Below are 17,096 nucleotides of genomic sequence, written 5' to 3' on the forward strand. Positions count from 1 at the left end.
CAGCGTGTTGAATCAGCGTGTTGAATCAGCGGTTCGGAGCGCCAAAGTCACGTGATTTCAGCAGTTTGGCGGTTTGACACGTGATCCGAATCATGATTCGACATGCTGATTCATAACGCTCCGAAGCTTCCTGAAGCAGTGTTTTGAAATCGGCCATCACTATATAAGTCGTATTTTGTTTTTTCGGCACACCAAAAATATTCTCGTCGCTTTATAATATTAATATTGAACCACTGTACTCACATGAACTGATTTAAATATTTTTTTAGTACATTAATGGATCTTGAGAGAGGAAATGTCATTGCTGGCTATGCAGGCCTCACTGAGCCATCGGATTTCAACAAAAATATCTTAATATGTGTTCCGAAGATTAACGAAGGTCTTATGGGTGTGGAACGGCATAAGGGTGAGTAATAAATGACAGAATTTTCATTTTTGGGTGAACTAACCCTTTAACATGTTGCAATTTCAATTTGCTGCTCTGCATCTTCAGCAGTTAATCAAAATTGTGTCAATAAAGAGAGCATGTATAGCTCCTTCCTGTGAATGAATTATATAGACTGATGTTTCCTGACTCAGTGGAAAAGGGCTTTATATAGAAACGTGTATTATCTAGGCTGAGCTCCACCTGTGGGAGGCCTGCTCAAGATTACTGCAGTTCAGCGGTTCATAGTGTAGACACTGTGAAATTCACTCTGTTTTACATACAAACTAAAAATGTGTATACTGCAAAGCATGCAGTTTCAGAGTTCACTGTAACCTGCTGTTCAGTTTGCATGATGTGTGAGGTACCTTGGACCCAGAAGGTCTGATGGGCATTCCTTACGCTTCTGACCCTCTGACCTGGCAGGGTCCGACGAGTTTTCCCCGACAGCACTCATCTTCAATGCATATCACCTATTGGAGAGAATGTCAACATAAGAGATATGCTCAAAGGACACATCATCTGTAGGTAGGCTTGACAAATGAACACACTTAGCTTATGTTTAAGCTTCATTGCAACATTTAAAGGGGTGGACCAATGAAATATGTCATATTGCCTGAACAGGTTAAATAACAACACACTGTGCCAACTATTCCTAATGTGTTTCGAGAAAGCCAGTGGATATAGATCTGTTTAACAGTTCAAACACTTGCAGTTAAGCATCATAACGTCATGAAATTGAGCACCTGACGATTTGCAAACAAGCCAAACGGCTCTTCTGAGAGAGATTCATGTGGAATCAATCAGTCATTTAGGTACTTGTGGTTAAAATAAATCTATAAGGGATTTATAAGAATTTTTTGGAGATTTTTTTCTTTGCTTTGGCTTTGAGTGCCTGAAAACACTCACCTTGGCAGCTTGCAATCTCTAAAATAAATTCCTTATCAATTAATATAGTCTTTAATGGCTCTTTACAACGGACTAAAAAAATTTAATTACTAATTAGAGATAATTAAACGCGAGAAGGCTTAGGGGTTGTGTTCAGAGGTCATATACTGAAGATGTGGGTTGATGCTGGGAGGCGTAAGGATGCCTGTGAAAATGAAAATGAGAGAAAATGGAACGGAAAAGGGATTCAATTATATTGTGCGACAATGGGCGTCCCCTGGGACCGAGCGAGAAAAAAGAGAGGGCAGAGCAATGAAAGAAAAGTGGAAGTAACACGAAAGTATGAGTTTGAGAGTGGTGAGAAGTAAAGAGAGTAAGGGGTCAGAGAATGAGAGAACACAATGTGCTGTATATTGTACAGCACAAAAAGACTGTTGAGCATGCAAATTTTCATTTAACAAGCCCCAACAAATACAGACACAGCCATTTATCTTTCCAACATGTGCTACAATATGTACTGTAGTTTCACTTTCCATTCACATTTGTGTGCCTTATTGAACCATGTTTCACAAAAACTGGGAATTCCCACGAGAGAGAAAACTAGTACATTTCATCATGTAGTACTGTTCTCGATATGATGAGAGAAAGAGAGAGAGAAATGTGTCCTATCACTAGGGGAAAATGATCTCATATAAATTATTGAACGAGGCTTTTTAATAATAGTGTGCAACATTAAAAGGCACATATGGGACCTTAAAAAAAAAAAAAAAAAAAAAAAAAAGAAATCTTACTTTCCATAACTGATTATATATATATATATATATATATATATATATATATATATATATATATATATATATATATATATATATATACACAATGATATTATATATTTGAAAAACAAGTCTCTTAGATTCTCCCAAAGTTGCACATATTTGATAAAAAATACAGTAAAAACAGTAATATTGCAAATTGTTATTTGGCGATCAATAAACATTTTTTATAGTGCTGTTAAACAATTAATAGCGATTAATCACATCCAAAATAAAAGTTTGTTTGTACATAATATATGTGTGTGCCGTGTATAATTATTATGTATATATAAATACACACACGTACATGTATATATTTATGGTCCTTATCAGGTGTCTGAATGATGTCACATCCTGTCACATGATATTGAACGCACGACTTGATCCAAAATGGTCCCTCTATATTGGTTATGTCGAATGACATCAATGAAATTCATTTTTCCGTACATTCTTTCTCATAACAAAGCAACGACTTCTACACATAACTGTAATACCATTTTGCACTATGATAATATATGATGTTATAAAATAATGGCAGAACAAAAAATATATACATTTATTACATTTTAAGATATTTTAATCACAAATGAAATAGCTGTATTGGCCTTTGGACGGTTAAACCGAATGACCTTTTGACACTTCAAAATCCTTAAAATATCTTTATATGTAGCAAAATATAATTAAAACCTTTTGGATTCAATAAAATAGATCTAGTTGTACTACCTTTACATACTTTGGATGTCATATCTTTGTTTTATATATATAATTTATACAATAACATTATATGATATAATATATAATTATACACTTTTTTTTTAAATATATACATGCATGTGTGTGTATTTATATATACATAATTATACACAGTACGCACATATTATGTAAAAACAAACTTATTTTGGATGCGATTAATCACGATTAATCGTTTGACAGCACTAATATTTTTATTATTATAAATGTTGAACACAATTGCACAGCTTAAACTATTTTTTTCAGGATTCTTTGATGAATAAAAAGTGCAAAAGAACAGCATTTATTTGAAATAGAAATCTTTTTGTAACTTTACATGTCTCTATTGTCAATAAATTCAGCAAAGACACACATATACATATATATATATATATATATATATATATATATATATATATATATATATATACACAAAAAAGAAAGAAAACTGTGCATGCAACTTTTAGGATACATTACAGGCTGTGCTGAAATTCTTCTCATAAATAGAGCCGTTAATGTTATGGAAAACGTTGCAGCCTCTGGGGTAAATTTGTTGAAAATTGCATTCAGTGTTCCAATAAAAACATTATATAAATAGCATTATGTGGGCTAATTGTCATAATTGAAAATGGCAGACCTATTTTAAAAAGGTGGAATTATGGTAATGGTCCGTTGCAATTTAAGCATTATCTACTCAAAAGCATTGTTAGATCATTTACTAGATTTCCACTTCTAAAGCCAAACACAGGAGTCCGAAAAAAATAAACAACAATTGACAAGTGAAAACCAATATATTACATCAACAAAAAACAGGCACTTCAGAGTGTTGACGAGACCTGTTATGAATTTGGTGCTAATTTAAAACACCAGGCAGCGGAAGTTAATGAAAACACCATCCATCCCCTCTCCGATCTCTCTCAGGGCTTCATCTGCAGTGTTCGGGAAGCAGGCGGAGAGACACTCGGGCCAGCACACGAGGCCAACACACTGGGCTGCGTTCAGGCCAAACTGACGCACACACATTGCCTTGCGTAATTTGCAGCCTCACTGTAGGCCGGCTGGGGGAGTCAGAGCAGGAGTGAATGGAGCACTGGTATTGAATCCCTGCTGGATTGCAGTGCCCTACTTAAACCTAAAGACAGAGAGGCCAATCAAATGGCTCTGGGGGACGAGGCCAACACTACAGACACTGGACACCAGCTAACTAGAGAAAAAGCAGAGAAAGATTCATTCACACAGCGTTAACCTTCGAGTCTGAGAGACATTCATCAGCGGGACATCTGAATCGTAACATTACGTAAGACCTTCTGTCAATCATGGGGCCCTTCTGTCCATCTTAATGACAAACGGCTTCTTGTGACAGCCTAGAAGATTTTCAGTGCCCCCTTGGACAGCAGACACCACTGGAATCGTGAATTTATTCAGGCAATGTCACTGTTAGCATTTGTTAGCATTACAGATGTCAAAAGCACTGTTACTAAGTCAATACTAAAATAGACAACAATGTAGAGTATCACTGTACCAAGTACTGTGATATCAATAATTTCACTGAAGTTGGTATCGAATGAGTTCCCCACCATATGAAACAAACATGCGTCCAGCTGTCAGGTGCAGTCTTTCTCCATACCAAGACAACAGAGCCACTTCAACCTCTACAGCCTTACTATATATATAACTAGCTCTCTCAGTCGTGTGACGCGTAATTCAATCAATTGTTAATAGCAGCTTCTCAAAGGCTGCAGGGGCCTTCACGCAGAAAGGTAGGTGTTTCGGACTGAAACCATGGACAATCACCGTAATGAGAGGGGTCGAGAGTTAGACATGGTAGCTAGTGATTACAGAGGCGGCTTTGAAATGCTATCAGCTTTCCACACTAACCGACACAATCCGATTGGCTGAAGAGGCTTTAACACAGATGGAGGGGACCAAAGTGCAAAAGATTAATACCACCAAATATCTGATACAATAGAAGCAACATCAAGCAGCTTTTTGATAGATGTACTTAACTGAGTCAGTGCTCTAGTACTGGTACTGCAGACTGCTATCAAAACTTTAATTAGTTGAGAACCACTAATAAAAGTATTTAATTTCCTACCATACTTGCAAACTTTGATCTCTCTTTCATACATGGCAAATTAGCAATATTGGAATGAAAAAAATAAAATAAAATATAAACTAATTTAAAACAAATTTAAAGGGATAGTGCACCCAAAAATAAAAATTCTGTCATTAATTACTCACCTTCATGTCGTTCCAAACCTGAAAGACTTTCGTTCATCTTCGGAACACAAATTAAGATATTTTTGATGAAATCTGAGAGCTTTCTGTCCCTCCATTGACAGTCTACGCAACTGACACTTTGACGCTTCAAAAACTTCATAAAGCTTTATAAAACTAATCCAAAGGAATTGAGTGGTTTAAAGGGTTAGTTCACCCAAAAATGAAAATTCTGTCATTAATTACTCACTCTCATGTCGTTCCACACCCGTAAGACCTTCATTCATCTTCATAACACAAATTAAGTGATTTTTAATAAAATCATTTATGATGACTCAGTGAGGCCTGCATTGCCAGCAAGACAATTAACACTTTCGTATTTAAAACAGTTCATGTGACTACAGTGGTTCTACCTTAATGTTATGAAGTAACGAGAATACTTTTTGTGCGCCAAAAACACAAAATAACGACTATGACAATATCTAGTGATGGCCGATTTCAAAACACCGCTTCATGAAGCTTTACGAATCTTTTGTTTTGAATCAGGGATTCAAAAACGATTCATCATATTTATTTTTATAAAAAATATCTTAATTTGTGTTATGAAGATGAATGAAGGTCTTATGGGTGTGAAACAACATGAGGGCGAGTAATTAATTACAGAATTTTCATTTTTGGGTGAACTAACCCTTTAATGCAAATTTTCTGAAGAGAAACGATCGCATTTAAACATTCATCAACTCGCACATCAGTTGGGTAAACGGAAGCTTAAGCATGTTTGCTTGACCTGCGAGAACCAATGAGGTTCATTCTCGTATGTTACGCAGCACGTTTGAGCTTCTGCAAGAACCAATGAGGTTTGTTCTCGCACATCAAGCAGGTTCGTTTGAGCTTCTGTTTATGTTCGCTGATCCAATGTTTATATGTGAATAAAAGCCTACATTCAGTCTGTTCATTGTATAAAGTGATCAAGTCTCTTCAGAAAATTTGGACTAAACCGCTCTATTCATATGGATTAGTTTTACAATATCTTTATGATCTTTTTGAAGCATCAAAGTTTCAGTTGCATAGCTGTCTATGGAGAGACAGAAAGCTCTCAGATTTCATCAGAAAGATCTTTATTTGTGTTCCAAAGATAAACGAAGGTCTTACAGGTGTGGAACGACATGAGGGTGAGTAATTAATGACAGAATTTTCATTTTTGGATGATCTAACCCTTTAAAAACTAAAACAAAACAAGAAAAAAGTAAACCAAAACAAAACTAAAACTAAGTAAAAATTAAATGACACAAAGTAAAATAAAAACTAAACAAAACCAAAAAAAGTGACTTTTTTTGGACTTCGACATCAACAACAAAATATAACTGTGAAGTATTTTCTTTTAAATGTTGATATGCCAATTGATTTTGCTGCCCTAGTTGTATGAAATTATATGGTTAGTTGCATTTGCTCTGTTGCCTGGGGTCAAAACAGACCAGCAAACCATTTTTGGGCAGTGACCCAAAATAAAATTAAAACTAAACAAAAACTTTAAAAGAAATTAAAACAAAAACACAACAAAAACACACACACACAGTTCTTCCTTGACTGGACTTACGGCTTTTGACATCAACAACAAAATGTCCTAATTGTATACAATTATATGTTTAGTCACATTTGCCCTGTTGTCTGGGACTAAAACCGACCAGCAAGCCATATTTGGGCAATGACCAGTTGAGAACCACCATCATAAATCACACTCAAAAACACCTTTTAATACTGTGCTGATAACTATGGCTCTCGAGATATTAGCAGATACTCTAATAAGTTCATATTATTATGAATAGCTACACTAGAGTTCAAGAGCTATCTGAATGGAGTTTTTACAGAGATGCCAAATGCTGTCAGGCTGTGAGGACACAGTAATGAAACCACAGGCTCGAGGCGACTGATAAGATCTCGACTGAGTGGGCGTGCTTGAAAAGGAAAGAGACGCTTTCTTCCTTTTCTTCCCCCCTCTCAAGTTAGAAGCAATTACGTTTTCTTAATGGGTTGTTGATAAAATTCTCTTTGATAATGTAAGTGAAAAGAATGTAAAACAGAGTTAATGTACAGTACTCTTTACACTGGTGCCAGACTGCTTTTGACAGGTTTACAGTTAGCAGATGTCCCGCAAGCTGCGTGCATCACCCACATACGCTCAAGAATGAGTCAGAGACGTTCGTGTCCCCTAAGGCAGGGGGAGACTGTCAGAGGTGTCTGATATCCAGATACCCCCACACAGATCCGTATGATGACTAGTGGTATGGTGACCGGCTTGTGTTAAAACTCCTGGTGAGAGACATGTGTCTAAAAACCTCACAGCTCTAAATATATGCATGCACAGAAATATGTGGAATCTGCTGAGGAATAAAGTGTCTAATAAAAATATTAGACATAATAAAAAAAAAAAAAAAAAAAAAAATTAGGGATGTACTGATATTAAAATTCTGGCTTATATTGGTAAGGAGCAGGGCTTGACATTAACTTTTTCGTTCACCAGCCACTGTGGCTAGTGGTTTTTCGAAAGTTACTAACCACTCAGCACTTTCACTGGCCACAATTTTGCTGATTGGGAAATTACATTTTATATGATTAAAGTTGACTTTGGCATGCTAAAATTACTTGATTTTGAGTCATTTTACTTGATTTAGCTAGATTTAAAACGCTTTCAATCTTTCAGATGCAGATTGACCACCCAAATCAAAACAGGTGTTTAATTGGGCTGCTGAATGCATGGATGTAATATACTGACACATATTCAGTTTTTACCCACCTGTTTACGTCCACTTAAGCCATAACCAACTGTATTCACGTGAGATACTCCACACGATGGGCATTTTGACATCTGTGTGTGCGTGTATTTGATTATTCAGGCATAAGGAGAACTGATCGGGTGCGTGACGGAGAGAGAGAGCGCGCACGCGAGAGAGCGCTTCTGTTGTGTCATTCAGCGCTATTCTAACCCTATCCTAACTTCACTAACTGCACGTTCATCGATAACGAATTGTGATTGAATTGTAATTTTGTGCTACAACAAGCTTGGCTACCTTTGATTAGACTGTAGGCTGAAATTATATTCAACCCGCCAAAGTGGCTAGTGGGAGTGGCTGTCTTACCCGCCACAGCTGAAATCTATTTGGCGGGTTTTAATGTCAAGCCCTGGTAAGGAGACATATTTTCATGGTATGACTGGAATTCGATAAATAGCAGATAATTCTATACTATTTTGCATAAATTAAAAATAAAAGACTAAAAACTAATACTTTTAAATGCTATAAGACAAGAGGCAGCACAAGTTACAATTTAATAAATGTACGGTATGAAAAATTTATATTCATTTTGAGATTTTCTTTTAAATATTAAGTGAATGTAATCTAATGTAAAAAATAATGTAATAATGTTAAAAAAAAAAAAAAATGGAGGAAATTAACACACAAAATGAAAATGTCCAATATTGACTGATACTGAAATTATAAATAAATAAATATATATATTTTTATATACAGTGGGTACGGAAAGTATTCAGACCCCCTTAAATTTTTCACTCTTTGTTATATTGCAGCCATTTGCTAAAATCATTTAGGTAAAAATTTTTTTCCTCATTAATGTACACACAGCACCCCATATTGACAGAAAAAGACAGAATTGTTGACATTTTTGCAGATTTATTAAAAAAGAAAAACTGAAATATCACATGGTCCTAAGTATTCAGACCCTTTGCTCCGTATTTAGTAGAAGCACCCTTTTGATCTAATACAGCCATGAGTCTTTTTGGGAAAGATGCAACAAGTTTTTCACACCTGGATTTGGGGATCCTCTGCCATTCCTCCTTGCAGATCCTCTCCAGTTCTGTCAGGTTGGATGGTAAACGTTGGTGGACAGCCATTTTTAGGTCTCTCCAGAGATGCTCAATTGGGTTTAAGTCAGGGCTCTGGCTGGGCCATTCAAGAACAGTCACGGAGTTGTTGTGAAGCCACTCCTTCGTTATTTTAGCTGTGTGCTTAGGGTCATTGTCTTGTTGGAAGGTAAACCTTCGGCCCAGTCTGAGGTCCTGAGCACTCTGGAGAAGGTTTTCGCCCAGGATATCCCTGTACTTGGCCGCATTCATCTTTCCCTCGATTGCAACCAGTCGTCCTGTCCCTGCAGCTGAAAAACACCCCCACAGCATGATGCTGCCACCATCATGCTTCACTGTTGGGACTGTATTGGACAGGTGATCAGCAGTGCCTTGTTTTCTCCACACATACCGCTTAAAATTAAGGCCAAAAAGTTCTATCTTGGTCTCATCAGACCAGAGAATCTTATTTCTCACCATCTTAGCAAACTCCATGCGGGCTTTCATGTGTCTTGCACTGAGGAGAGGCTTCCGTCGGGCCACTCTGCCATAAAGCCCCGACTGGTGGAGGGCTGCAGTGATGGTTGACTTTCTACAACTTTCTCCCATCTCCTGACTGCATCTCTGGAGCTCAGCCACAGTGATCTTTGGGTTCTTCTTTACCTCTCTCACCAAGGCTCTTCTCCCCCGATAGCTCAGTTTGGCCGGATGGCCAGCTCTAGGAAGGGTTCTGGTCGTCCCAAACGTCTTCCATTTAAGGATTATGGAGGCCACTGTGCTCTTAGGAACCTTAAGTGCAGCAGAAATTTTTTTGTAACCTTGGCCAGATCTGTGCCTTGCCACAATTCTGTCTCTGAGCTCTTCAGGCAGTTCCTTTGACCTCATGATTCTCATTTGCTCTGACATGCACTGTGAGCTGTAAGGTCTTATATAGACAGGTGTGTGGCTTTCCTAATCAAGTCCAATCAGTATAATCAAACACAGCTGGACTCAAATGAAGGTGTAGAACCATCTCAAGGATGATCAGAAGAAATGGACAGCACCTGAGTTAAATATATGAGTGTCACAGCAAACGGTCTGAATACTTAGGACCATGTGATATTTCAGTTTTTCTTTTTTAATAAATCTGCAAAAATGTCAACAATTCTGTGTTTTTTTGTCAATATGGGGTGCTGTGTGTACATTAATGAGGAAAAAAAATTAACTTAAATGATTTTAGCAAATGGCTGCAATATAACAAAGAGTGGGGTCTGAATACTTTCCATACCCACTGTAATATATTTTATATATATATATATATATATATATATATATATATATATATATATATATATATATATATATATATAAAATCAGTATCAGTCAATATTATATAAAAATCTGTAATATCAGAAGATTCCCAATTTGGTACCAATACTTCATATTATATTACACGATTATAGTATTCATTAATATTTTAAATTAGCTTTTATTTTTTATTAATTTTTTTGTAATTTTATGTGCTTGTCATTTTTATATTTAGCTTTATTTTCTTCAGTTTTTACTAATTTTAGATTGTTAATTTCATATTTTCAGTTTTCATATTAATTTCAGTTAAAAGTTATTCAGTTATTTTAGTAATCTTATGTACTTGTCATATTTATTAGTTTTTTAATATTTCTATTTAGCTTTAACTTATTTTTATTTTAGTTTGTTTTTAGAATTTAGTTAATTTTATATTTTCAGTTTTCATTTAAATTTTTGTCCAAATTTGAATAATTATATGCTTGTCATTTTATTTAGTTTTTTTATATTTCTATTTAGCTTTAACTTATTTTATTTTTAGTAATTTTAGTTTTAGTTAATTAATAAAAATGTAATAAACATTAATAAATATAATTATATTAATACATATAATTTAATAAATACTTTGTTTAAACTTCTCTTTTTTTTTTTTTTTTTAGTATTTCTATTTAGCTTAATTTTTACTTTTAGTTCTAATAATTTTAGTACTTCAGATAATTTATTTCAGTTAGTTGCCAATGCAACATTTTTTAATTTGTTTACATTATTACATTTAATGTTTATATTTTATTTCAGCTTTATTTAATAGTTTTAGTTAACAATAACAACAAGGGCCAATATATAGCACAACCCGAAAATTAAAGATTAAATGTCATGAAAAGTTCTAATCTAAATGACATTGGTTAATTAGCAAACACTACTAATTAAACGAGCTTTCAAAAACAAGCACATCTTTATCCTATGTAATCTTAAATAGTGAAAATATAAAATGTCTACCTAACTGCAACCACTACATACAAGATAAACTGTTACTGTGCAAACATGGGTCGAATCATGAAACGAGCTCGGCTTGTTTAATATTAATGAATGACTCATAAAGGCGGGCCACAATCAGTTACTTTAACCTAGTTAAGTAGAGCCACACAAACAGTTCAACATGAATGTAGCATGACCAGCTTCTGGAAGCCCCTGCGCTTTAAGCAGGTCGCAGCTGGCGCAGCGAACAGGGCATAGCCCACGACAGGGCCGGGGAGGCACTGACATGGAGCATTAATTATTTACAGCAGTAGGGAAGGAGAGGGCCAGTCAGCCAGGCAGACTCTGAACAGCCTGCTGCTGCTCTACGCTCAACATGAGCCGTGTCAGACCTCCACTAATCAACAGCACTGCGGAGGTAGAGAGAGATAATGAGGAACACTGACACATTTCTCAATCATTCACTCCCATTAGCAGCTCTAGAGTATGTTAAAGATGCAGATGATAAGTATTGGGGGACGTCCAATCAGACGCATGTACTGGTGGGCGGAAGGACAGGGCGGTTCTCAGTGTATGCTCCGCCCCCACCCCATCTACATGCAATGTAATAGACCTTCGTCAGGGTAGATGGCTTATTTAAACAGAAATTAGGTTATCAATTATTCACCCAATTAAATATTAGAAATATATCTTTTTATATATCAAAATTTGTGGAAAGCTGAACACTCAGTAGGGTTACTGACATACAAGAGTGTCCAGGACAAATAAAAATAAATCTACTTCGAAAAACACCAGGTGCTTAGAAATTCACTCTGTATTCATGTCGGTTTTGAAACTCTTTTATACCATTTTGAAGAAAGATTTAACTTGAATGACTTTAAAAAAAAAAAAAAAGTGTTATGTGGTGTAAAGTAAAAGTTAAAAATATAATTTTACTTGAAAAATTATTTATTTTTCATGACATTTTACAACCTTAACTAAATTTGCCTTGTCATAAAAAGCTCAAATTATCTGACATTTTAACAGAGTTATTAAACTTGACACATCATTATGAGGGTTTATGAGGGTCGTCTCTACAATATCATTTTTTTTTTTGCATGTATGGACAAGAGCAGCATGAATATTCATCAAAACTTTTTCTAAAAAATTTCTACAATCAACAATTTTCCTTATTTGGATTATTTCACCCAAAAATTGTCATCGTTTAAACTTCTTGAACGGGACTTCCACCAAAATTTTAACAGTTCATGACGTTTATAATTATAAAGAGATCATAAAAGAGCTTCATATGAATAGAGCAGTATTTTGAAGTAATGTTGCCAAAAGTACCGACCACAATACCAAGTTGGTGCTGAAATTTTACAAATGTGACGTTTTGAACGCTGTTGAGCGGATTCGTAAACACCTCTGATTGGCCTTTGTGTTCACGCGTTCATCAGATATGTCTGTGATTTGCTACAATGATCAACGCACGGGAGCATTTGAAAGCACACGGAAATGTTTGAATTTGAAAGCGTTTAAAAGTAGGTGTCTATCAGCAGACCGTGCGTATCTGTCTAAGCGGTCAGTAAAGAGCGTCATTGATGTCTATTTACAACGTTTTTGAAGTGTTGAACATTGTAGCCAATCACAGACATATCTGATGAGCTTGTGAACACAATGGCAAATCAGAGGTTTACGAATCCACTCAACAGCGCTCAACAGCACTCAAAGCGTCACATTTTTAAAATTTCAGTACCAACTTGGTATCACTGTTGGTACTTTTGACAACACTATTCTGAAGAGACAATTGCTTTATATGATGAACAGATTTAATTTAAGCTTTTATTCACATAAAAACATTGATCAACGCATATCAATTTACATGAAACAATAGCTCAAATGTGTTTTCTTGACGCACGAGAACCAATGAGGTTTGTTCTCATATGTCAATTAGTACTGTTCCATTTACCATATTTGATGAGTGAATGATAGTTTATATGAGTCTGGAATGAAGAGAGAGAGTAACTGAGGACAGAATTTTCATGTTTGGGTGAACTAACCTTTTAACCATCTATAAATATCTACTCCAAGGACAAGACTTGGCTTGTCTATACAAGCGTAACAAATCAGCCAACAAGAGAGTTCAAATTCTTACACCTTTCTATGCATTTTCTTATCTAGGCATTACCAGAAAGGTATTTTGTCATTGAAAATATAACATCGCTTACACTATCTCAAGTGCACTCAAATTCCTCTTTTTCCAAGTACATTCTGAGGAAAGAGATAAACCCTCCATCTCTTTTCCCTGTCTATTGTTTCTTGCCATAAACAGATGTGCCAGCCTGTAACACTCAACAAAGGAGGAGGAAAAGAGAAACAGGCAGCGCAGAAAACCTCATCTCTCCAGCATACAGAGCGCTGACAGCCTCCTGTTCTCTCCTCCAGCGATACCATTTAAAGTCCGCAGGGATGACTCCCTACTGGAAAGCCTTGCTGCCATCAACACAACTGAGAAGAGACTCTCTATCTGGGACAGTTGGAGGGTTATAGGGAGTTTTGTTTGTTTGTGATTCAACGGAACTAAAAATACCATGTTTGATCACTGACACCAAATGAACATCTAAAGACTCATGTTTGGGAGGGTTTACTCATCCAAAAAGAAAAGAATCGCAGTCGATCGTTTCAGTCCCTGAAGGCAACAACAACGGTAAAAGTTAAAGCTGTTTTTGAAGCACCAGCATGTGTTTCCAGTTCTCAACCATGTTTCTTATCTAGCTTAACCAGCAAGACTTCATCAGAAAGGCCATGAGGGACAGCCAGCTTCACCAGCAAAATTGAGAATGGCTATGTTAGGTTATCAGTTAGATGAGCACCAAAGCAGTACTAACCAATATTAACTAGCTTGTCTTTTCAGCAGGGTGAGCTTTAACCTTTTATCTTATGTTGCAGGTCAATGTGACCAATTTTTCAATGTGACCAAACTTAAAATGACCAAATCGGTTTAAAAAAAAATATATATATTTTAAATAAACTAGGAAAGGTGGCATGGTTTATGCTTTGGGAAAGGTAATTTATAATGGATACCACATTCAGCAATGTATTGCACATAGCTTATTGTAAATAGTCAAAATTTAAGTCAGCTAAGCAGCAGAAAAACATTAGCATAGTGCAAAAAAGATAAAAGTTATGAAATTATTATGCATTCATAATGCTATTAAACAGCTTAACTCATTGGCATTCTGAGTTTAAAGATAGGTATTATGCCAATATTGTTGTCTTTGGCTGAAATACGTGTGGTGGAAATGTCACTTCTAAAGAGTAGGTCATTTTCAGAGTAGTCTCACGTAGCCAGACCTTCAGACTGACGGCAGAAGGTCTGGACTCTATCGCAGCTTTCATTGGCCAAGGACCACCCAAAAGGACATTTGACTGACATGTAACGCAACCAATCATAGTTCGTTTTGTTCCGCGTCATATTTAGGGGTGTGAAAATGTAATGTCGATGTCCCTACAATAACAGACCGGTGTGCATCTATAAATTATTAATTCAAGAATGTTGTGCAAGTTTACTGCAACAATGGAGCCACGAACTTCACATATTTTTGAAAATCCAGCGTTGGTCCTGGTAAGCGCTTGTAAACACGACCGCGTTCTTCTTCCACGAGGGGGGTTAGCGTCACGGCATTTGTTTCCAGGCGGACCGTTAAAGAACACGACACACGCATCTCTAGGACATCCTGTATAATTAAACCAACCAGATGACGAATTCGAAACTCCTGAAGTGTTTCCAGATAAGTGTGCCATATGCATCAGACATTCAGCCCACGGTCCGTGGGCATGACGTCTGAGGCTGAGACTATTTTCAGAGAGGCTAGCAATTGCAAGCTAGCTTTGAAAGCATAAGATCCAGAGCGTCTCCAAAGCCACGCCTCTTCCAAAACACATGAACACGTACAGCAGGGAGCAAACAAAAGCGTCACAAGAGACAGCGTTAAACTACCTCACGTTTCAAAGCACATAACATTACAATAATAATGAACGTAAACAACTTAAAGAGCACTGACCTGTACCACCTGACTGCTGCAGATTAATTTCGGCGTTGATAGCATTGCCATTGAAACGCATAAATTCAAGTCACGACCTGCTCCGAGTCATAATGTCACAGGTTCCTATCTCTTCCAAAATACGGTAGTTGTGGCACGATTCATACAGCATAAGCTCATTGTTTGGTTCAGGAGGAACTGTAAAACGTGGCTTGCTGTTTTGGTTGCGGTGCTCGTGACTGGCGTCTGTCTTAACTCTGCATAGCATGAAACATGCTGATTTGTCTGATTGTCTGCGCAAACAGGGTGAGCGAGGGTATGTAAAAACATAGGTTGACAGGCAGGTAGGACATCCCACTCTATAAAAAAAAAAAAAAAAAAAAAAAAAAAAAAAAAAAATGGTGCTATATAGTACCAAAGTGGTTCTTTGGCTCATAATCATAGGAGAACCACTTTAAGTGCTGTATAGCACGAAATCTTGGCGCTTCAGTGGTTCTTCACCGGTTCTTTGGGATGACTGAGGTGCTATATAGAACTGCTACCATATACAGAACCTGTAAAGAACCTGTATGGTTCTTCAGCAGTTCTTTGGGGTGGTTAAGGTACTATATAGCACCGCTGTCATACAAAGAACCTGTTATGCCACTTTAAAGGTTCTTTACGATCCAAAGAACCACTTTTGGTGCTGTTTAGCACCATTTTTGTTGAAGAAATAAAATGTGATATGGCACCTCTTATGGGCTCTACATAGCACCATTTGACAAAGGTGCTGTAGAGCACCTTTAAAGATATGGTGCTACATAGCACCAGAAGTGGTTCCCCTATGATTATGAGACAGGAACCACTTTTAGTGCTATATAGCACTTTTTTTTTTTTTTTATCATATCCCTCGGACCGAGGACGAACATTTTATGGTCCTACGCCTTCCGCAGATGATATAAATACATATGAATACAGTAGTCAACATTTGAAGTGGATCAAAACCTTTCATTAAAGTTGTCCTAAAACCTTCTTCTTAGGACAACTTAGATGAACTTTTTTGATCCACTTCAAATGTTGACTACTGTACATTTAGACCACTTAACTTAGTGATGGCTATCGGGATGTGAAGAGACTTTCAACCAGCATAACAAAAAATGTTTCTAATGCAAATCACCTACCCTGCCTTTAATTAATTTGTCCCTTCCAATGGCTGTTTACTTAGCTGCTGTGTCTGCTTGCATGATGCATGTTCCTCACTCTATACATCCTCCATTCAGCACTGGTAATTCAGCTAAAAGTTAACAAAACTAGAATACAACAAAATACTGAAATTAAGATGAACATAGCTCAGCCTAAAAACACTATGGTGGAGCCATGGGGATTTGCCTGTATGTGATACGTTAAATAGGCATGTCAGACAACAGGTGTGATGGCAAATAATACTACAACTAATCTACACTTAGTAGTTCACAAACAGCCTAATTATCTTGAAGCCTAATTTTTGTTTTTGCGGACCAACAGACAAAAACTGACACTTATCCCTCATGATCTTGTGTAAGCACAGACGCTCCTTGTTGGTGTGAACATATCATTAGACACAGAGAGGTGACTATTTGATACTTCATTACAAGTCAAAACATTACAAAATATGACATGCTGAAACCTCCTAGTAACAGATTTAATGGCCACTTGTTGGGGCCTGGTGTTCAGGAGATCATCCAATTATGACTGGCTGGGCCTGGTGTAGTCTTGTTTAAAGTCAAATAATGGACAATAATGGAAGCCAAATCATACACAGCTGAACGCCTCGACTGTCCCAACTAAAAAAAACAAAACAAATGCCAATGCAGGGCTCCAGATTGTGAAAATACTTAATCATTGTTTAGCATAGAGCAATTAAAAAG

At 36.6% G+C, this 17,096-nt stretch overlaps 1 protein-coding gene across 6 annotated transcripts in view; it reads right to left on the reverse strand.

Annotated features, from left to right (window-relative positions):
* ncoa2 (nuclear receptor coactivator 2) overlaps window positions 1-17,096 on the reverse strand; it is a 119,846-nt gene that overhangs the window by 65,050 nt on the left and 37,700 nt on the right. For all 6 annotated transcript variants that reach the window (XM_051882775.1, XM_051882774.1, XM_051882776.1 and 3 more), the window contains one exon: window positions 793-897. In XM_051882775.1, coding sequence (XP_051738735.1) covers window positions 793-881 — 89 coding nt within the window. In that variant the 5' untranslated portion in view covers window positions 882-897. The remainder of the gene's footprint in view (window positions 1-792; window positions 898-17,096) is intronic.

The sequence above is a fragment of the Ctenopharyngodon idella genome, chromosome 23 (assembly GCF_019924925.1).
Source record: "Ctenopharyngodon idella isolate HZGC_01 chromosome 23, HZGC01, whole genome shotgun sequence".
Taxonomy (NCBI): Eukaryota; Metazoa; Chordata; class Actinopteri; order Cypriniformes; family Xenocyprididae; genus Ctenopharyngodon; species Ctenopharyngodon idella.